This window comes from Rhinatrema bivittatum, chromosome 5 (genome assembly GCF_901001135.1).
Source record: "Rhinatrema bivittatum chromosome 5, aRhiBiv1.1, whole genome shotgun sequence".
NCBI lineage: Eukaryota > Metazoa > Chordata > Amphibia > Gymnophiona > Rhinatrematidae > Rhinatrema > Rhinatrema bivittatum.
In genome coordinates, this window is record NC_042619.1 from 366072122 (window position 1) to 366094447 (window position 22326).

The 22326-nt window shown below is 44.7% G+C and overlaps 1 protein-coding gene across 1 annotated transcript in view; it reads left to right on the forward strand.

Moving 5' to 3' along the window:
* VWA3B (von Willebrand factor A domain containing 3B) overlaps positions 1–22326 on the forward strand; it is a 632585-nt gene that overhangs the window by 264611 nt on the left and 345648 nt on the right. Inside the window, exons 17-20 of the mRNA XM_029603312.1 lie at positions 362–513; positions 4411–4548; positions 6841–6895; positions 6997–7153. Of these exons, the coding sequence (XP_029459172.1) occupies positions 362–513; positions 4411–4548; positions 6841–6895; positions 6997–7153 (502 nt within the window). The remainder of the gene's footprint in view (positions 1–361; positions 514–4410; positions 4549–6840; positions 6896–6996; positions 7154–22326) is intronic.

Sequence of the window (22326 nt, forward strand, 5' to 3'; positions counted from 1 at the left end):
ATAAATTAATCTGAACGATTAATACATTTGTAAGTCCTCATACTGGAGACTGGAAAGGATTTTGTATGTCATATATAATTAGAGACCTTCATTTTCAATTTTTATTTTATTTTGCCTGGGAATTTCGATGTTATAACTAAAAAAAAAAGTCAGTGGAAAAATGATTTGATATAACACAGGAGAAAAATCAGTGGAAAAGTCATTTTTTCCACTGATTTATTTTGTTCTAACATTGAAATTCTCAGGCAAAATAAAATAACTGAAAATGAAGATTCCTATATAATAATGCAACACACAGAATTGTTTCATTCACATTACTGTGGTATGAGAGAGGCTGACACTTATTTCTGATCAAATGTAGGCTTGTACCCGCTGGGGATCTGAAATCACTTCCAGGGCCTCATTTGACAGCAGAACCAATGGTAATTTCATCGCAGCATCCTCAGCACAAAGGACACAGTCTTCGAGACAATCCGTCCAAGCCACTTCAGAGGAAGAAAGCTCTGCATGCAGGTAATTACTTCCACAAGGCGATTTATTGGGCACTAGCAATACTGTATATTGTTATAATTCTAACATAATAGAAGCTGATTATTAAATAAATCATAAGAATAAAGATATTTATTTTTGGTTACATGCATTGATCGCACTTACCAATAAAAAGTGGCCCAAGGCGATATACAACAATAAATAAGACAAATAACATAAATCACATGTTCATGAAACAATCAAGTAACAAAATGGGAGAAGAGGCAATGAAGGAAGGTGAACGCTTATATATGGTAATTCCAGGGAAAGAAACTTGAATGCTCTTTCTTTGTGTTTCCACACCAGCAGTACTTAAATATGCATCAATGTAGCATAGTCTTAAGAAGAGCTGTGTCCCCCTACACATTCCTGTTTTGCACCAGGAAGCGTCAGGAGGGAGAGCACATTGTAAATAAAAGGCAAAACGTTGTAACAAAATTGCCAATAAAGAAACCACTCAAAACTCCAAAAGGCAAGAGGCATGCCTCATAAGTCAAGACACAGCTCATGTCATTCAAATCTAAAGTGCAGCTGGCCAAAGGGCAGTGGGAGAGAAATAAGTGGAACAACTGTATTTAAATGTTCAGAAAAAATGATCAAAAAAGGGACCAGAAAAACTGTGCCCACGAGCATTTTTCGCGTTGGAGTAAGGCATTAGTGTAATCATCACTCCTAGCCCAAAGGGGCATCCTATCAGTAACAAAGAAACAAAGATCTTGTAAAGTATGGTTGGCATTAAGCCAATAGGTGATCAGAGGGGCATCAGTGTGCTGACATCTAAGGCAACTGCAATGCTAAAAAAAAGTGAAAATTGAGCAGTGTTTTCAGAGAACTGATCCTCCACAAAAAAAAAAAAAAAGCCCTCATTGTTTTCTATGAAAAACTGTTAGAAGCCATTAGAACAATTAGAATGCTGATCACTGCTGCATTCCAAATGACTCCTCTCACCCTTCCACCACTTTGCCACAGAGCAGGCAGAGGGAGATACACAGGGAAAATAACTGAAGCAACCGGCAAAGGATGGCACCAAAGACACTTCCACACACAAATCTTCCCCCCACCCCCCCTTCACCAGTCCACATACCACCCGCTCACATTCCCATACATACACTCCTCCCACACACCCATGTACACATCTCCACCCCACATATGCTAATTATGCACATCATAGCACACACACACGCACATCCTTGTATCCCTCTCTATTTATTTATTTATTTATAACTTTTCTATACCGAAGTTCAAATAACAGAGTTAAATATCACTCCGGTTTACATTGCAACATTCAACATACGGTGACAAAAAGAAACTGTCTTACATAGAACTGGAGGAGAAAACTTGGATACAACTTAAACAGGGGGAAAATTGATAAATCGAACTGTTAGGAGCAAAAACAGAGAAAAGGGTTGTCTTATTCGGGTGACTGAGGTTTGATGAGAGTGATGAGCAAACAGGCTCTATAAGCACCCACATGCACAGGCATTCCACACATTCCTGCAATTTCTCCCTCTTCCCCCCCCACACACAGACTCACCTGCTTCCAGCACTTTCACACACCCTCACAGAGTCAGGGCATATAACTGACTCAGGGCCTGATTCACTAAGGCATTTCTCCCATTCTGTATCTATGGGAAAATGCCTTGATGAATCAGACCCTCAGATTGTCAATTTACACCCCACATACAAATATACACTTACCCCAACCACACTCTTAGAGCCATCCCCCACCTACACAGACACACACACACACACACACACACACACACAATTGTATTCCTAAAAATATTCTATATCCCATAACTTCTCTTACACATACAACCCTACTACACATTACTCCTACATACTTATCTACCCCTCTCCAATATCCTCCACACCTACATATCCTTACTTACACCACTCCAAATATACATAAACCCATACTCCACATACACCTATGCACCAACACACATACACACACAATCCCTCTCGACCACATTTGTTACCTACAAAAACACAGCCATACCCCCAAAAACACACCCACAGCCTCCATACAAACACAACCCTTCCACAAACCCCACTTCCACATAATCCCCTAAACACCCAAAAACTTACACACATGAATACACATCTCATACAACCATCCCTCCAGATTCCTCTCCCTGCACACAAACCCACACTGCTCATCCCCCACATACACATCCTCAAATCCCCAAATACATGCACCTTCACCACTCATCTCTCCTTTACAAATGCGCACACATATACCCCCTCATCCAACCCGACCCCACATATACCTCCTCATACATCCAAACCCACACCTTCAAATCCCTTCTATAAATCTATATTGGAAAGCATTCCCTATGCCAAGCCGGTGGCAGAGCAAAAAGGTAGGGCCTCAGGGCCCTCAGCCCCCCTCGCTTTTGGCTTAGCCCCTCATCCCTAGCAGCAGGGTCATGTCTTGTCAGTCTCTTAAAGGTGCAAGAGTTTGAGGGCCTGGAGGCATTGGAATCACTGCCAGTCCATGATCCCTTGTACCTTTAAGAGGAATACACACCACTGCCCTTGGACTAGACATGTAAAGGTTTGAGGTCCTTGAAATCTTTCTGTTTCCTTTTGGCAGGTAGTTATCCCCCCTCTTCTCAGCACCTCCAAAGTTCAGGAATGCCTGGGCTGGAAGACTATTTACCTAATTGCTCCTCAGCAGCCTGAGAGATTAACTCCTGTATAATTAGCTGCATTAATTAGAGGGAGAGTGAGAAATGGCAGATGGGTAGAGAGAGGGTGAAAAGTCAGGCGACGAGAGCATTGCCAGAAATTGAAAGAGTTTTGTAGGCATTGCCATGAAGAGACACAAATGATAAACATAGGGATGGCCATGGGGTGAGGGTGGCCACAGGGTCTTCCCATGGTGATCTTGGGGGCCCTACCCCAAAATATTCAGTTCTGGCTATGACCCTATGCGGTGCCCCTGTAAGTTTTCCCTCCCTGTTAAGAATAACATCATTGCTTAGCCTAATCACTGTTATAAGGGTAACCGCCAGTGCTCTCACTCCTGTGTGCAGTTTGAGGGTGGGCGGGGGTGTGTACCTTGCATTTTCGTATCTAGACAAGTTATTTTCCATTGAAATTGCGCCCACACAAAGAGCAGGTGCAAAGTCCATGGGAACTTTATACCCACAGACAGTTTTCCAAAGCATGCACACACTTTCCCTGTGAAAATTAGATACAAGATCAGAGAGTGCAAAGCAGTAATGAACTTTGCACGTGGGTGGGGAGTTTGAAAATTACCCCTGATTTGTTCTATATATTAGAAACAATTTATTTACGAGTGACTGGATAGTACAGTTTGATGCATGGAGTTATAAAAGGTGACCTGCAGGAAAAACACAGAGGTCCATATTCAGAAGCATTTAGCTGGATAACTCGGACATTATCCAGCTAAAGGAAGACTTGGGCACTTTCTTGGCTACATTCTAGCTGGATAAATTGACAGTCTGAGGGTCTGATATCTCCAATGTTCAGAGTTAGCTGCACAACTTATCTGGCTAACTGCTTGGCCTGTAGACCTGTTCTAAAGTTATTCGGATAAACCTAAGATAGCCGCATAGCCATGCTGCTGAATAATGTAGGCTAAATTAGCTGGCTACGTTTATCTGGCTAACTATCTGAGCCACACATTGGCTGAATATGGACTTCTTGTATTGAAATTTGCAAAAGTAGAAAGAATATGGCAGTGTGTGTAAAGGCCTTATTTATTTTCAGAAGCGATTGTTTGTCAGCCTAGGTCATATAAAGGAAAACGGTAAATGCCAAAGCAGGAACCTCTTCTGAAAAATTACTGACATGCCTTAATTTTGCTAAATTAATTAATTCCCCCTCCCCCCCCCCTGCGAACTGAAACAGAACAAACAAAGTCTAGTCTGCTTCGGATTCTGGGCCATGGAGTGAAGCTCTGTGAAGAAGGGACAGGCGAATGGATGTTGCCAGAGACTAAGGAGCTTTTCCACAGGAACTGCTTGAAAGCTGCTGCTGCTTTTAAAGGTAAACTGGTGCTTGTGTTTAGAGAGGAGGAGGAGGAATCAAGGGGTGTCATAACGGACGCTGATATTTCCATAACACTGAAAGAGGGAATAAAAAATCCACCACATCAAACATTGCCAGCAACTAGAAAACAAGGTGTGAAAAAATAAGGTTATGCATTACCGTATTTTCCGGCGTATAAGACGACTGGGCGTATAAGACGACCCCCCCCCCTTTTTTATACATATTTTTAAGAAAAAAAAATAATTTTACACTCAAACAGGAGCAACCCTATCTATGAAAAGGCAACACTACAAATACTGTATATCTGTAATACCAATCTATATGAATGTATTTGCATTTTCAAATTAATGTCTCATAATTATATATGTAAATTCAATTCAAATTTTTGTCCTTTCTGGAGGAGAATTTCGTCATTTCGGGGTACTTTTGGGGATACTCTGAGTTGGCCGCCCTACCTTACACTGGCAAGCTCCTGCTTACCAACTAGGTTTCTGCTTGCTTCTGGGCGAGTACTCTGCCAATAAGCAATCCCCTGGTGGTTTTTAGGGATACAGACACCCCACACAATTCAAGGGTCATACTGTTCCTAGAAATACACCTATAGACAAAATACAAAAAATTGCTTGGATCCTCAATCACACAGGTCAGAAATAACAAACTAAAAAGTTTATTAACAAATAGTAAGAACAGTGAACAGAAAAAATATGTAAATTGCAAACAGCCAACAGGTAAATAACAAGGATTCATACAGTTAATGCCAACTAAAGCTTCACTGTTCTTAGTGCCTGAGGAGAATTAGGTCAGGCTGTTCTCACAAGGATGTGTAGAGCTGGGACAGGTCCTTGGCATAGATCTGGTTTGTCTGTGCTCCCAGCCAAAACTGGAGAGTATATCTCAATTTCAGGGCTAGTTATTTGTGGTCTTTGTCTGAAAGACCAATCATGGAACAAAGCAATAGCTTTCTGACAAATGGTGCTACAGGATGCAACAATCTTACAACTTTCTGAGCATATTAGGAAATGTGCTGTCTAAGCCTCACTCTGAGTCAAGCAGACATTCCAAGCCTCAGTTTAAACTATGATTTTGTAAAAGTCAGAACACCACCTGCAGACTAGCTTAAGAGAAATGAGCTCTTTCTAAGGAAAATTCAAGGGCCAGGCAAAACAAGGAATCACAGTGCTGAAAAAATCCCCTGTTTTGCTATAGATTGGATTTAAGATCTTTATCATAACTTTCTAAGTCAAGTGTAGGCAACTCAATCCTGGAGTGCCTAAAATAGGTATGGTTTTTTTTTAATGATATCCACCACGAATATGTATGAGGTATATTTGCATGAGCTGCCTCCATTGTATGCAAATATATCTAATGTATTGTGGATATTCTGAAAACCTGATGTGTTTGTGGTACTCAGGGACCAGAGTTTCCTACCTCTGCTCTGTTATCCGTTCTAGTACCCTGATTACTTCCTCTCTGTTGTGTCCTGTCTATGTTGTCTCTTTCATTAAACTCTTCTTCTGCTCTTTCTTCTCCCTTCTTGAATAATAATTTCTGAGCCTAATGTACTAACCCATGGGATTTCCCATGTGTTAAATGCCTTTATTCATGGAAAATTTTGATACCCAGGCAAATTAGCTGATTAGCTAAATTTCATACAAAATTTAGCACTCAGGGTGCCAAAAAAAGAACGACCTCATTGTAGTTATCTTTTTAGTAAAAACTGGTGTGTTAAGATGCTTTCACACACCAGTTTTTTTCAAAATTTATTATTAATGAGCTGCTGTGCATGATTTTGCATTGTAGGAGCTCATTAATAATGAATTTAAATAATCTTTCATACATAGTGGACTATACACGTCTACTACCTATGAAGTGGCAAACTTGCAAATTTTGTTCACAAATGGAGCTTTGTGCAGAAAAATATGGGAAAACCCTGAATGTTTGGTATTTTTTACACTATTCTATGTGTTTTCTCATGCAAAGACTCACTTGTATATTGGCCCCTCTGGTTACAGCTCCATTACTTATGTACTGACTCTCTCTCTCTCCATTGCTAAGAAATTGTACAGTGGTCACCTTTAATTAATGTTTTAAAATTGGTATTGTCTCCTTTTACCTTGCTGTTTTTTAATACTATTTGATTTTGGCCCAATTATTTCTTCCTGCTCTATTGGACCTCCAGCTCAGAACTGGCCTCTATGGCTCCATAAGTTTTCATGCAAAACTGTTCAGGATTTTTGCCCCTATTTTTATATTTCCTCCCACTTGTATAAACTATATTTCTCCACAGAGCTCAATATTGTCAGAGGCACATCACTCCCAAAAAGACAAAAAGAAAACCGAAAGAGTAAGTTATTCATTATGCTCACATTATTTTGTCTTCTAATATATTATTTTTAAGAACATCTTATTTTGTCTTGAATTACAGCTAATAAATCTTACTTTCAGTTCCCTTGACATCTGCTCATCTCGCTGGCTGAAGACTCATGGGTTGGCTGCTCGGCGACTTACCATTCTGGATGCTTTAGCTCCTACGACTGTTCCACACACAGCTAAATATGTCCCAGTTCTAGACAAACATGTTCTTTCCAAAGTATTTGATGAGGTAAAGCTCTTAAACTGCTTCATTAACTGTAACACTGTGGGCTTTTTTTTTCTTATCTGCTAATGTACGTATCAAATAATTATTTCCTAAAATGTCCATTCCTAGAGGCATATTATTTGCAAATAATTACTTCAAATCTATTCAGGCCTTTATTCACAAGATTTAACCAAGAAGATAAAAGGTCCACTGGAAAGTGTTCTGTTCTGTACTTGTACTGTTTAACCACAGGTGGCACTCTGTAACAGCACAAATCCTCTAGCCAGGTTTAGATATGGACAGAAGTCATGACGTGTTGACTCACTGAGAAGGGAGTCTTGAATTTTAAACTTGGTAAGTCAGTAGGAAAGCAGATCATATTATCTTGTCTCGGTGGGCAAAATGCTGACACTACACAAATTGGAGAGGAAGTGTGGTGTGGTTAGAGCCGTCAGATATATGGCAGGAGAACTCCTGGGGCTCCTGAGTTTAAATTCCTCTAAATTGTGTGTGTGAAATAAATGCACTGTTTTATCTCCTTGTGCCTCAGTGTGATAATGATAACATTGGCCCTTCCCTCCTTTCAAAGGTGTCAGAGAGATATGCATAAAAGCTGGTAGTCACAGTTTCCACCCCAGAAATGACTGTATGTATGTTTCTATTGTATTATAATTCTAAACTGCATTAGCATTACATTTTTATGAATGATGCCATGTACATCTATATTATTATTATTAATTTTACTTGTGTCCATGAACAAAGGGAAAAAAATAGTCTTAAAATAATATATTTAGGGCCAGATCCATAACTAAGGCTGCAGTGCACAATACACAAAAGTCTTCTGTCCAGGGGGAATGGCGAGGGTAAAGCATGCCGTGGAGGTGACACGTTTGATCCTGAGAGGGAGAGGAAACATTTGCTGCTACTGCAGTCAGCACTGCCAGCTGAAGGAGCGGTGCAGAGGGTAAGTCTCCGTAGAGACTTCCCTCCAGTCCTCTCCACCGGCAAGGATAATTGAATCCTGGCATGCTGTCTAGAGGTAGTGGGGAGGAGGGATAGATAAATGGGGACGAATGGGAGATGTGAAAAGTCAATTTTTTGCAACTGTAGCTGCGTAGGTTGAAAGAAGACCTTGAGTCTGTTGAGTTCAGCCTTTTTAAAATAGCCTGTCTACATGTAATCCCAGAGAAAATAGAAACAACATTGTGATGTAAAGCCAGGTCTACAGCAATGAAAAATATCTTTTCCAAACCCCAATTATAATGAGCAGCTTACGTTCCTGAATAATTACTTTTCCCTAGAGTCTAATTACATCATCCCAGCCACCAATACCTTTTTCCTCTATATGTCTGTGCAATTATTTTGTGTGGCAGTCATGCTGACCTCTGTAAATTCACATTCTTTTCATGATGGCTCCTATCTCCTGAAGGCAGTAAACTTTCTTTCCCTTTAGTTTTAGAGGATGTTCCTTGATTTTCCTTATTGTCTGTGAGAATAAACAGTTGACATTAGCAGTGATGGCAAACTCCAGTCCTCGATTGCCATAAACAGGCCAGGTTTTCAGGATATCTACAATGAATATGCATGAGAAAGATTTGCATGCATTGCCTCCAATGTATGTAAATCTATCTCATGCATATTCTGTTTTATATTTTATTTGTGAACTGTTGTGATGTACTTCGAAAGACGGTATACAAATTTTTTTAAATAAATAAATAAAATATATTTGTGCAATGTTATTAAATATCCCCTCAGTCCTCTTTTTTTCTAAGTTTGGAAATATTACAGGATATGTGAGCCTGCATGTCACCATTTTTTAGCACAGTTGTCATTTTTTGTACTTTTTCTAGTATTTAGATATTCTGTTTGAGCATATTTGTAAGGGAAGTGGACTCTTGCACTGTGTGTGGTTGGCACAGCCTAGTAGGCGACCCTTTCCAGCCCACACTGACAGCTGGTAGATGTACCCTGGGCTCGGACAGAGCTGGGGCTTCACCTGTACCCACCCTGATCCCTGCAGGTTGAGCCCTTGGGTTCCAGGGGCCGGCAGGACTTAGGTGAGAGTCCCGCAGGGCACAGATGAAGAGAGAGTCTATAGCTGAGCTGAGGTCAGGGCAGGCAGCCATCAGGGAATCATCAGGTACAGGCCAAGGGTCAGGGCAGGCAGCAAGATAAGCATAGTCCAGATCTAGTGCAAGGGTTGGTAGCAGGTGGCAGGCAAGAGGGTGGTCCAGGTCTGAAGCAATGGTCAAGGCAGGCGGCAGGCAAGACAGTGATCGGTGTCAAGGCAGAGTTCAATACTGGAAGCAGGCCAAGACAGGGAGGACTGGGAAGACAGGACATGGAGGACCACAGAAAGTCAAACGGACCGGGCAAGGAGATAGGGAATGGAAGAAACCCAACAAAGCAAGACAACAAAGGCATGGAGCAAGGCAGACAATGAAGTAAGGCACAGCAATTGCAGAAGCAACATGCACTGCAGAGCAGAAAGTCCTTTGTGTGGCCCCAGCTTAAATAGCCTGGCAGGGCTGACATCATCAAGGGGTGCCGAGGCAAGTTATCCCCCTGCGGGACTTTGATAAGCAGAATATGTGCGTACGTGCCTAAGGAGGAAGCCGCCACTATTCTGATGGCGGATTGGGAACCACAATGAGTCTTTGTGTCCGGGTTGAGTGCGGCCAGTCGCGGGACAGTCTCACAACAGGCCAATAGTTACAATTAGGGATGTGAATCGGGCTTCCGACGATTGAAAATATCGTCGATATTTTCAAAATTGTCAGAAATCGGGGGCTCCCCCAAAATGATAGGAAAACCCCACGATATTGATCGTGGGGGTTCCCTTATCGTTTTGGGGGAGGGCGGGAAAAACGGCACACAAAAATAACCCCTAAACCCACCCCGACCCTTTAAAAGTAACCCCTTAGCTTCCCCGAACCCCCCCCAAAAAACTTTTTACAGGTACCTGGTGGTCCAGTGGGGGTCCCGGGAGCGACCTCCCGGGATCTCCCACTCAGGGCCATCCTCCCGCTACCGGGCTGTCGGCTGCCACTAATCAAAATGGCGCCGATGGCCCTTTGTCCTTACTATGTGACAGGGTATCCGTGCCATTGGCTGGATCCTGTCACATGGTAGGAGCACTGGATGGCCGGCGCCATCTTGTGCTCCTACCATGTGACAGGGGCTGACCAATGGCACCGGTAGCCCCTGTGACATAGTAAGGGCAAAGGCTTTCGGTGCCATTTTGATTACTGGCAGCCGATGGCCCGAGTGCAGGAGATCGCTCCCGGACCCCCGCTGGACCACCAGGGCTTTTGGCAAGTCTTGGGGGACCCTCCTGACCCCCACAAGACTTGCCAAAAGTCCAGCGGGGGTCTGGGAGCGACCACCTGCACTCGGACTGTCGGCTGCCAGTATTCAAAATGGCGCCGATAGCCTTTGCCCTTACTATGTCACAGGGGCTACCGGTGCCATTGGTCAGCCCCTGTCACATGGTAGGAGCACAAGATGGCACCGGCCATCCAGTGCTCCTACCATGTGACAGGATCCGGCCAATGGCACGGATACCCTGTCACATGGTAAGGGCAAAGGGCCATCAGCACCATTTTGATTAGTGGCAGCTGGCGGCCCGGGAGCGGGAGGACGGCCCGGAGCGGGAGATCGCGGGAGATCGCTCCCGGGACCCCCACTGGACCACCAGGTACCTGTAAAAAGTTTTTGGGGGGGTCGGGAGGGGTGGGGGAAGCTAAGGGGTTACTTTTAAAGGGTCGGGGTGGGTTTTTTGTTTATCGGCTCGGGCGCAGCCGATAAACAAAACCGCGATCGGGCCTGATTGAAAAAACCCCACATGTGAATCGGAAACGGAATCCGAACCGATTCCGGTTCCGATTCACATCTCTAGTTACAATATGTGCTCAAAATTGAGCCCTGTATTCCAAATATGGGCAGATGAAAGCCATGTACACTGGGAAGTCCATATTCAGAAACGTGGTGAATGGGTAAGTTATCCAGGTAACTTTTATCTGAATGTTCAACAGAAATTAATTGGATAAGTGTTCTGCTGAATATTTATTTATTTAAAATCTTTTCTATACAGTCATTAAGATAAGTACCATCACAACGGTTTACAGTAAGGCACATTAATGTATGGAATCATGTAATCTAAACAGGTGCCATAAAGGTTCGGTTACATAAAATTATAATAAATACTATTTGGTGAATGTGATAAATCTTCTTTTTATACCTGTAATATTTTTTAATACAAGTATAGTTTTGTAACTGTATCTATCCATTAGTGGTGAGATAAAATAAAAAATACGCACATATTGGGTTAAGTGCTGTATTTGGCTGTTCTACTATCCGCACCCTATTCCTTTTCTAGGTGTGTGAATTTGTTTGCAACATATTGGCAATCTGCCTCGTATATGCCATATTCGTTGTATTCGTGGGGGTCACGAAATGTATGGCGAACCCCACGAATACAACGTATCACTAATGAATAAACCCCCCCCTTCTCACCCCCCCAAGCCAAAAGTCCCTGGTGGTCCAGCGGGGGTCCTGGAGCGATCTTCTGCACGCAGGCTGTCGGCTGCCAGTATTCAAAATGGCGCCGATAGCCTTTGCCCTTACTATGCCTTACGGTACCATTGGTCGGCCCCTGTCACATGGCAAGATCACAAGATGGTGCCGGCCGTCCATTGCTCCTACCATGTGACAGGGGCCGACCAATGGCACCAGTAGTCCCTGTGACTGTAAGGGCAAAGGCTATCGGCGCCATTTTGAATTCCGGCAGCCGACAGCCCGAGTGCAGGAGATCACTCCAGGACCCCCGCTGGACCACCATGGACTTTTGGCAAGTCTTGGGGGGGGGGGGTCAGGAGGGTGGGGGGTTGTAGTTAATTAAATTTAAAGGGTTGGGATGGGTTTTTTTGGGGGGGAAATGAATATATATGTAACTAATGAATGGATTGGAGTCCCCTGAGAACGGATGCAATGGATTTGGACCGGACGAATACAAATACCGAATGGGACGAATCCGTCCCTGCTGTACATCCCTATCCTTTTCTATTCTCCATTCTCTTTGTGATAAGCTTATTTAAAGAGCCAGGTTTTTAAACTTTTTTTTTAAAGTTTTGATGTCTCTTTGTAATCTGACCTCTAGAGGCATGGTGTTCCATAGTATCGGACCTGGTGATGATAATGCCCTTTTTCTCACTTGGGTTAGTCTAGCTGTTTTGACAGAAGGGACAGTTAGGAGTGCTTTGTTGGCTGATCTCAGGTTTCTATGCGGGACATGTACACGTAGTGCTGTGTTCAGCCATTCTGCTTTTTCGTTATGTATTAATTTGTGTATAGTGCATAGTGTTTTATACTGTATTCTGTGCTCAATGGGTAACCAGTGTAATTCAGCTAGGGTATTTGTAATGTGGTCTCTTTTTCTTTTACCTGTCAAAATTCTTGCTGCGGTATTTTGTAGTATTTGTAGTGGTCTTAGCGTTGTGTATGGTAATCCTAGCAGTAGGGTGTTACAGTAATCAGTGCTAGCAAATATTAAAGCTTGTAACACTGATCGAAAGTTAGTAGTTGTTAGTAATGGTTTTAGTCTCCTGAGAACCATGAGTTTGGCGGATCCTTCCTTTACTTTTAAAGATATATGTTGTTTCATGCTTAGTTCCGTGTCAATTATTACTCCAAGGTTCCTTACTTTCTCTGCTAATTCTATTTTCTGGTTGTTTTTGAGCATAATTGGGTTTTGAATTATCTCTATATTTTTTCGTTCTAAATGTAGGAATTCTGTGTATTTGATGTTAATAACTAGTTCCATTTGGTTTAGTAGCTGTTTGATAATATCTAGGTACATGTTAGCTAGGTTTAATGTTTTTTTCGATTGTGTCGTCAATGGGTAGGATGAAATGAATGTCATCAGCATATATGTAATGTATAATGCCCAGACCTGCTAGAAGGTGACATAAAGGCAGCAAGTATATATCCGTATAAAGTTAACTTTATGCAAATAGCATTCCTAAAGTTATAAACTGATTTGACTGCACACATTCAGATGGGTAGCACTCATGGTGCTATCCAGCTGCTTAAGTTAGTCTGCCCTCATCACCCCTTCAGCCCTTTCCCTTTTTGTCTGGATAACTTTGTCCATACAGAAATTTTATACAGACAGAGTTGCCCAGACATGGGTGGGGGTGGAGGTGCGGATGTTTTTAAAGGAAAGGTTTATGCAGATGAAAGCCTATTTACCTGCATAAATCTTTTGAATATTGACCTTTGGAATGAAGACACGCTCATTTAATGCATTCCCGACTGATCCTAGCTTCTGCTTTTTGGCTGTTGCAGGCTTCCAGAGTATCCATGCTCACTGTACCTGTTGTACCAGATCACCTTCTTATCCTTTTGGTTTGGATCAAACATGAGAGCTAAGTCATGAGATGAGGAGGGTCCTTCCTTGGCTTTTTAGCTGAGATTGTGAATGTGTGCAACATGTGGGATTAATGTCCTGCCACCCACCCTGTTAGAGAAACAATTATGCTAAAATCATGGCCAGAGCAAGATAAGGAAACCTCCTGTTAAAAAAGCAGCTGTACCAAATGTACAGTCTTATTGATGATACTGTACACTTGACCCTTGATATATATTGCAAATTTGAATATAACATAGTTGATGTATGGATTCCATTTGAATTGATGCATAATATATTCTGAAGTCTGTCGAGCCCACTTTTGGGCTATATATTTCTAGCCCTTTAAGTTAAGCAATGAGGTTTAAATATGAAACCTCATTGGTTTCATATTTAAGGTTCAAATATGGAATGTAGAAGTACATGCTTCTCTGAGGTCCAGGTGTCAGTAAATAGCACCTGGCTTCTAAGGGCTACGTGCTGCAACATGCACATGATAATTATGAAATTCTTCTTATTAGGGTCTGATTTCCTAGTGTATAATTACAACAGTATAATGAGGAAGAGGTGTACCATTGTAGTAAATAATCAGAAGCTTTTATCAACTCAGAGTGCATTGTATGTACTGTGTACAGAGCCAGGGGAATTGGTGGTTCTTCTTGTACTTTATGGGAACTCACTAATACAATCAGTTTTTCTTAATTTTATCTCAGCGATTTAGTTGGATGGAAGGCAGAAAAGATAAAATCACTTTATCTGACCTTCAGATTATCATTTCATATATCACTCTAAAAATTGTGAACGATAAGGGTTTATTGAAAAGTAAAAAAAAAGAAAAACTATTATACTTCAACAAGATCATATTTGCAGTTACTGCTGGTGTTGACCCAGAACACGGTTAGACATATTGGTGATCTGCATATTTAATTGTGATTTTAGATTCCCTGAGAGGCCTGCCTAATAAAATGTGCTTAAACACACAAAAGTGAGTACACACAATAAAAGACCCATCTTCCTGAGAAAACTAGGATTATGCACACGTTTGTGCTATTTTATTTAGCTATCCCACAAAACCAGCGCTTTTATCACCTGTATTTTACCTTTTGCGAGTGTAAGCACCAACAACCATGCTAATGAGCTAATGTGATGCAAAATCAAGTAAAGCAGCTATTTTATGGACACAGAGATAAAGCATACAGAAAAAGAGGAAACCTATTCACTTTACTGGATCTGTACGTATACGTGGATCTGTGGAGTTTTATTCTAGTATTTTTTATAAACTGTGCAGCTTACTGAAAGTATGTGCATATGTTTTAGAATGCATGAATATTTGTAATGCAATGAAAATGCTTAAGGCCTGATTTTAAAAAGCATTTTACTCAAGTAAGAGGGCTCTTGAAAATTGCTACATTACATGCCATTGAATAGTCCATAGGATTTTACTCGCATAAGTGCACGTTACTCGAGTAAATGGCTTTTGAAAATTGCTACCATAGTATCTTATATTTACGTGTGGAACTCCTTTGAAAATTACCTCCTTTAAGGTGAATTTTAAAAGCCAGGTACACACCAAAGTCGGGAGATATGCGCGCATGTAGGACTTGTGCGCATCCACCCAACTTGAAAAGCCGCCCACATGCGTGCAGAAGTCCTGATATGCTAATATCTCACATCGGACAAAAAGGGGGCGGAATGTGGGCGGGGCATAGGCGTTCCAGGTAGGGGCAAGAGATGTGCACGCACATACCTATATTTCTGGGCAAATGTTATGAGTTCCAGTACCGTGTAACTTTACATCTGCTATGGAGGGGGTGTAAGTCTAGTGTGAGGGGTTTAAGGGATCTGAGATAACTGTGGGAGAAGTGCAGGCTAAAGAACCAGGGGGGGTTGGAGGATCTAGCTCTAGACTTGAACTGGTGAAACTGGTCATGGCTTGGACACATGCCTGTTATAAAATTCCCTCACTCACGTGGCCGAAACCTGACTTACACTGCTGGGCGCACACAAGCTTAAAATTAGGCGCACATTTATTTATTTATTTATACATTTTTATATACCGGTATTAGTTGTGGACATCATACCGGTTTACATAGAACAAAATTAGCCTTGGAAGTTACATGTTAACAGGGAAAACAGAACTGGGAGGGGGGTAACAAGAAGCAGCTGAGAAGATTAACAGAACAACTGGGTCCTCAATGTGAGGAAAGCTATATATGCGACCCTAGGCTAATTTATAACATGCATGCGTATGTTATAAAATTGCCGCGTCTCTGGGTACGCGCTGACGCACACACGAATGTGTGCCTGCGTGCTTGTTTGAAAATTACCATCCCTGTGTGCGCATGTGCTCACTTTTACGCGCGCAATGCTTAAAATTCACCTTTAAATGTGGGATTTTCATGTACATTGGCCTTCTTGTTTTAGGTTTTCTTTTTTTTTTTTTACCTTGGTTTCGATTAACATATCTTGTTTGTATTTTCTGTGTGCACTTCACAGCTACATAAGGCCAAATCTAATTACGAATCCTCATTGCCTCCCATGCCAATATTTTCAGGAAATGAAAACATTATTTTGTTCAGCTCTGTTGTTAAACTGCATGAGCCAACAGTTCTATGGAAGAATCTTCTCTTATTTTCACTTGGTCCCCCTTGTTTGTAACTAAGGGTTTGATTTCACTGAACTCCAGGGCTTAGAAAATTTGTGGCTGAAAGATAAAAGCCGAGTTTGGCAAATTTTAAAAATTGTATTCTATGTTAAGAGAAATGTAGATCACATATTGTGGAAATACCATAAATACCCCTTTTATAGAGTATCATAAACTGGCCATCACTGTGAATAGTACAATACATTACTAGTCTCATTTTGAAATCCATGAACCCAATTATTCATTTTTTGATGGGCACCTCCCCAGTGATGCTGCTGTGCACACCCAAAATGGGGTGAAGAGGCCAAGCTGAGTATGTTCACATACTGATATCAGTGTGAAGGACGGGCAGGAAGCCTGCAGTGATTTCCCATGCGCCAAACGCTATGCAGATCCTTTTTTGTGTATTTATTTTTGTAACTTTTTTGAATAGAGTTAGATGCTTGTGAGATATCAGTGCATCCTATCACAGCAAGAGCAGAGATAAGAATGTAGGTTTTGAGATAAGCAATGAACACATGGTATTTATGTCGGCAAATCAAATGTCTTTTCATTTCAAAAATTAACATAGGCATTGCAAAGTGTCTCCTCTGACTAAAGCAATAAATAGTTTTAATTTTATTCTTGTAAGATGGTAACATACTGCTATCAACCTAGATTGTGCCCAGTAATGTAATGTGCTTTATGGTATGCAGAATTTCTTCTGAGTCTACCCACTTTGGGTCTTATAAGTAACATAAAAAATAAATCTTCATAGAAAGGATGATGGATACTTGTAAAACACAGGTAGACTAGCTGAGCCCTTGTGATTGTTTGCCATCTCTTTCTACTTTTTTGTTTTTGGCTAGCTTTGTTTCTCATATGTGTCTATGATTGCCCTTGATGATCTGTCCTTGCAGGTAGTGGGGAATGTGGGTTTCAAGCATTTACTGAAGGTCTTAGTTCCAAATTACAAAGTCCCCTCCAGAACCACATTTAGCAGAAAGGTCATCCCCAGCCTGTAGCAGTCGCATCCAAGCGCTGCTAGCTAAGGCACAGGGGAGTGTGCATTTCACCTGCGATATCTGGACCACCATGAATGCTGCACACTCTTACATCTCCCTGATAGCACACTGGTGGGACCTTGTTGACCTTTGCCCGCTTGACGAAGGCATCCTGGGAGGCCTTGATGTTCTCAGGTTTCCCACACCATGCAGAAAGTGCAGATGCCTGCAGGGCCCATCCATAGGAGAATGTGAGTTTCAGGGCTTTGTCAGTGGACAGCGGTTGATGGCGTTGAGGTTCAGGGAAGCTTCCTCCTCACTCTGGCCTCCATAGAGGAAACAGATACCTGGCACTGCAGCTGGTACTGTCTGGCGAAGGGCAGTCACAGTGGCCCAAGCAACCTCCTCCGGGGTATAGCGGGCTCTCCCTGCATGTCTCCCAGGGGTCTAATATGATTGACTTTCAATATTAAATAAACTTAAATTTTCTGTCGTGTAGCCAGATGGACTCAGAACAAGTGGGTATAGTGTGCTCGTGCTAGCAGTTGGAGACGGATCGGACGTCAGCACAGGTACATATATCCCCACAGGAAGTGAAGCTCTTCAGTAATTTCCGTCTCCAAAGCAGTTTGGAGAGCCTGCACACTCGCCGAGTGTGTTTTCAATCTACTTTCTACTTTCTATCTACTAAATTTCTACAGGAACATCGAGCCCCGCACTCCTGCGGTGATACCATTCGGTCCCTCCCCCAGTTGAATTTCCCGGGGTGATTTCTGCGATCCCTCAGAGGTTTTGGCCTCGGTCCGGTGGCCGAATCGCGGCGGGACCCAGCCCCCGAGCGAGGCTTGGGCGAGCTAAGAGGCGCCTCTGTCCCGGCGTGGACTTGGGAGGCAGCGGGTGCATTCCTCAAGTGCAGCGGTGAAGGTATTTCCCCTCGCCCCCCGCAGCCGGAGACCGCCCGGGTTTCAGCCGGGAAGCGCCGAGGATTAGGTAAGGCGTATATCTCTTACTTTTGGTCTCCGAGGTACGAGGATCGGCGGCGTTGCCTGTATCCGGCACGCCGTGGAGGTCGCCATTTTGTCGGCCTTGTTAAGGTATTGAGTGCCCATGATAGGCGCCTGTATCATATTGAGCGCATATTTGGAGCGTATGTTGTCTACTATTTAGCGTATGTTATATTGTATAGAGTGGATATTGCTGACCGCATATTATTGAGCGCATATTGTATTAAGCGTATATAGCTGCCGCATATTATGGAGCGCATATTGTATTGAGCGCATATTGTATTGAGCGTATGTAGCTGCCGCATATTATTGAGCGCATATTATTGAGCGCATATTAGGGATGTGAATCGTTTTTTGACGATTTAAAATATCGTCCGATATATTTTAAATCGTCAAAAATCGTTAGGGCCACGATACAATACCAATTCCCCCGATTTATCGTCAAAAAATCGTAAATCGGGGGAAGGGGGAGGGCAGGAAAACCGGCACACTAAAACACCCTAAAACCCACCCCCGACCCTTTAAATTAAATCCCCCACCCTCCCGAACCCCCCCCCCAAATGCCTTAAATTACCTGGGGGTCCAGCGGCGGTCCGGAACGGCCTCCTGCAATTGAATCGTGTTGTCTTCAGCCGGCGCCATTCTGCGCTGCCATTTTGCAAAATGGCGGCGCAAAATGGCGGCGGCCATAGACCAACACGATTCGACTGCAGGAGGTCGTTCCGGACCCCCGCTGGACTTTTGGCAAGTCTTGTGGGGGTCAGGAGGCCCCCCCAAGCTGGCCAAAAGTCCCTGGGGGTCCAGCGGGGGTCCGGGAGCGATCTCCTGCCGCGAATCGTTTTCCGTACGGAAAATGGCGCCGGCAGGAGATCGACTGCAGGAGGTCGTTCAGCGGGGGTTCCGGACCCCGCCATTCTGCGCCGCCATTTTGCAAAATGGCGGCGCTGGACCCCCAGGTAATTTAAGGCATTTGGGGGGGGGTTCGGGAGGGTGGGGGATTTAATTTAAAGGGTCGGGGTGGGTTTTAGGGGGTTTTAGTGTGCTGGTTCACGATTTTAACGATTTTCATGATACTCTAAACACCCAAACGGCGACGATATGATTCCCTCCCCCTCCCAGCCAAAATCGATCGTTAAGATGATCGAGGACACGATTCACAACTCTAGCGCATATTATTGAGCGCATATTATTGAGCGCATATTGTATTGAGCGTATGTAGCTGCCGCATATTGTATTGAGCGCATATTGTATTGAGCGCATATTGTATTGAGCGCATATTGTATTGAGCGCATATTGTATTGAGCGCATATTGTATTCTGCGCATATTGTATTGAGCGCATATTGTTGCCGCAGATTCTTGAGCGCATATTCTTCAGCGATGGAACATTCAGACGCCCCGGCGTCTCTGGCGGCGGCGCCTCCTGATTCCGGCGTGAAAGCCCTCGGCCTCTGCTCAGCATGCCAGCTTAGGGCCACGCACAGCGAGGAGCCAGACTCCCTTTGTGCCCAATGTGAGGAGACACTGGGAGCCTCCGGCCAGGACCAGTCTCAACTGAGGTTTGTTGACAGTTCCCCAGGGGCCACCCCGGATCTCGCGGGTAGTCTTGAACAACCTGGGATACCGGGGGACCTGGTTCCCCGTAGACTTGAGACCACCTCCATTTCCTGGGTAGATCTCTTTAAGGGGATCCATGCCTTTGTACAGATGCAATCAGCTTCCCGTCCAGGCCCTGCTGTTGCTGCTGCTCCTGTGGCTGCTCCAGCTGATCCTGCCCCTGGACCCTCGCGCCCTTCTCGTGGGCAAGCACACCCGCCTCTGGGCACTCCGGTTCATGCGGTCCCTGGTATCTCGGAGACCGAATCAGAACCCTCCGAGGAGGGGGACTTTCCCTCGGGGATTGAGCCATATCGAACCATGAGGCGGTTCTTCCCCAAGGAAGATCTCTCCGACCTAGTATCTCAGTGCCTGGCGAAGTTGGATATTTCAGGCCCCAGCACTACGGTGCCATCTACGCAGAACCCTCTGCTGGAAGGTCTTCGTCCTACAGCCCGCCATTTTCCCTTCTTGCAAGCAGCACAGCAACTAATAGATCTGGAATGGGCTGCACCTGCGGCCTCATTCAAAGGGGGTCGGGGCCTGATAGGCATGTACCCCCTGGATCCGGCAATCAAGGAGATGCTGGCGTGCCCTCAGGTGGACGCCTTGGTTAGCGCGGTGGTCAAGCGCACTACCATTCCAGTTGGGGGGCGGCCCTCAAGGAACCTCACGACCAGCGACTGGACGCCATCCTGAAACAGACATTTGAGGTAGCAGCTCTGTCTTTGCGAATCGCAACCTGCTGCACAGTGGTGACGCATTCCTGTTTATCACAGGTCAGGAACAATGCTCCGGCAGCAGACATGGAGTCCGCTCTCTCGTTCCTCACGGATGCTGCATCCGACCTAGTCCGTACAACAGCCAAGGGGATCTCATCTTCTGTGGCTGCCATGAGGCAGCTCTGGATACGGAATTGGTCAGCCGATGCTCCTTCGAAGACACGTTTCACCAGAATGCCCTTTAGGGGTTCTTTCCTGTTCGGCAGCGACCTAGATAAACTAGCCAGCACATGGGGTGCCTCTCCAATACCTCGACTGCCGGAAGACAGGTTCAGAAGGAACCAGCGCGCCTTTCCGAGGCCCTCCAGAGGCAGAAGCTCCCAACGCTTCATTCCCTATAGGGGTCGCTACCAGGCACCTCGTCCTCAGGCCAGGAACCAGTCCTTTCGGCCCAAACAGCAGAAGAGGGGAGCCGGCTCGGGTTCAGGGCCCGGCCGCGCCTCCCAATGAGAATCAGCCGATCCATCCGGGGGACGGAGCTATATAGGGGGCAGGTTAACCCTCTTCTACCCCAGATGGGTCGAGATTACGTCGGACCAGTGGGTCCTCGCCATCATCCGAGAGGGGTATTATCTGGACTTTCATCATCTCCCTCCGGACAGGATTGTGGAATCTTCATGTCCCATACACAAGAAGGCAGCCTTGGCAGCTACCCTGGCGAGGCTCCTGTCCTTGAAAGCCATCATCTCAGTGCCTGCATGGGAAATGAATTCTGGACACTATTCCATTTATTTCATGGTACCCAAGAAAGAGGGCACTTTCCGGCCCGTATTGGACCTCAAGTCAGTCAATCGATACTTAAGGGTCCCGAGGTTTCGCATGGAAACTCTGCGCTCAGTCAAGACCGCAGTACAGTCAGGAGAATTTCTCACGGCCTTAGACTTGTCAGAAGCCTACCTGCATATCCGGATCATCAGCGCTACCTACGCTTCAAGGTTCTGGGACGCCACTTCCAATTCCGGGCTCTGCCCTTCGGGTTAGCCACGTTGCCGCGGACCTTCACCAAGGTGGTTGTAATGGTAGCAGCAGCGCTCAGATGGGAAGGAATCCTAGTCCATCCCTACCTGGACGATTGGCTGATCAGGGCGAAATCACGGGAGGAGAGCCATCGGGCAACCAACCAAGAGTGATCGCCCTTCTGGAAAGACTGGGAGGGGTAGTCAACCTCAACAAGAGTTGCCTACGGGCTTCCCAATCACTGGGATACCTGGGAGTACAGTTCGACACCCAGGCAGACAGTCAGTCTCACTACCAAGAGAAGGTTAAAACTTCAGACGCGTCTCCAGTCCTTGATGGGAGCCAGCTGGCCCATAGCTTGGGATTATCTGCAGGTTCTCGGCCTCATGGCCTCCACCCTGGAAGTGGTGCCTTGGGCAAGGGCCCATATGAGACCTCTACAACACTTCCTGCTCTCTCGCTGGAGCCCCCACTTTCAGAATTATTCCACTCACCTACCTCTGCTAGCCAGTTACGATGGTGATTGCAGTCCAACCACACAAACGGGGTAGAAGATGTCCTCCCCCACGTGGACTGGTCACCACAGATGCCAGCCTGAGCGGCTGGGGAGCACACTGCGAAGAACTCACCGCACAAGGGCAGTGGAACAGAGAAGAGTCGGGGTGGAACATCAACCGTCTAGAGGCACGAGCAGTCCGGTTAGCCTGCCTGCAATTTGCTCACAGACTGCGGAATCGGGCTGTCAGTGATATCCGACAACGCCACCACGGGGGCATACATCAACCGTCAGGGCGGAACCAGAAGCCGACAGGTATCTCTAGAGATAG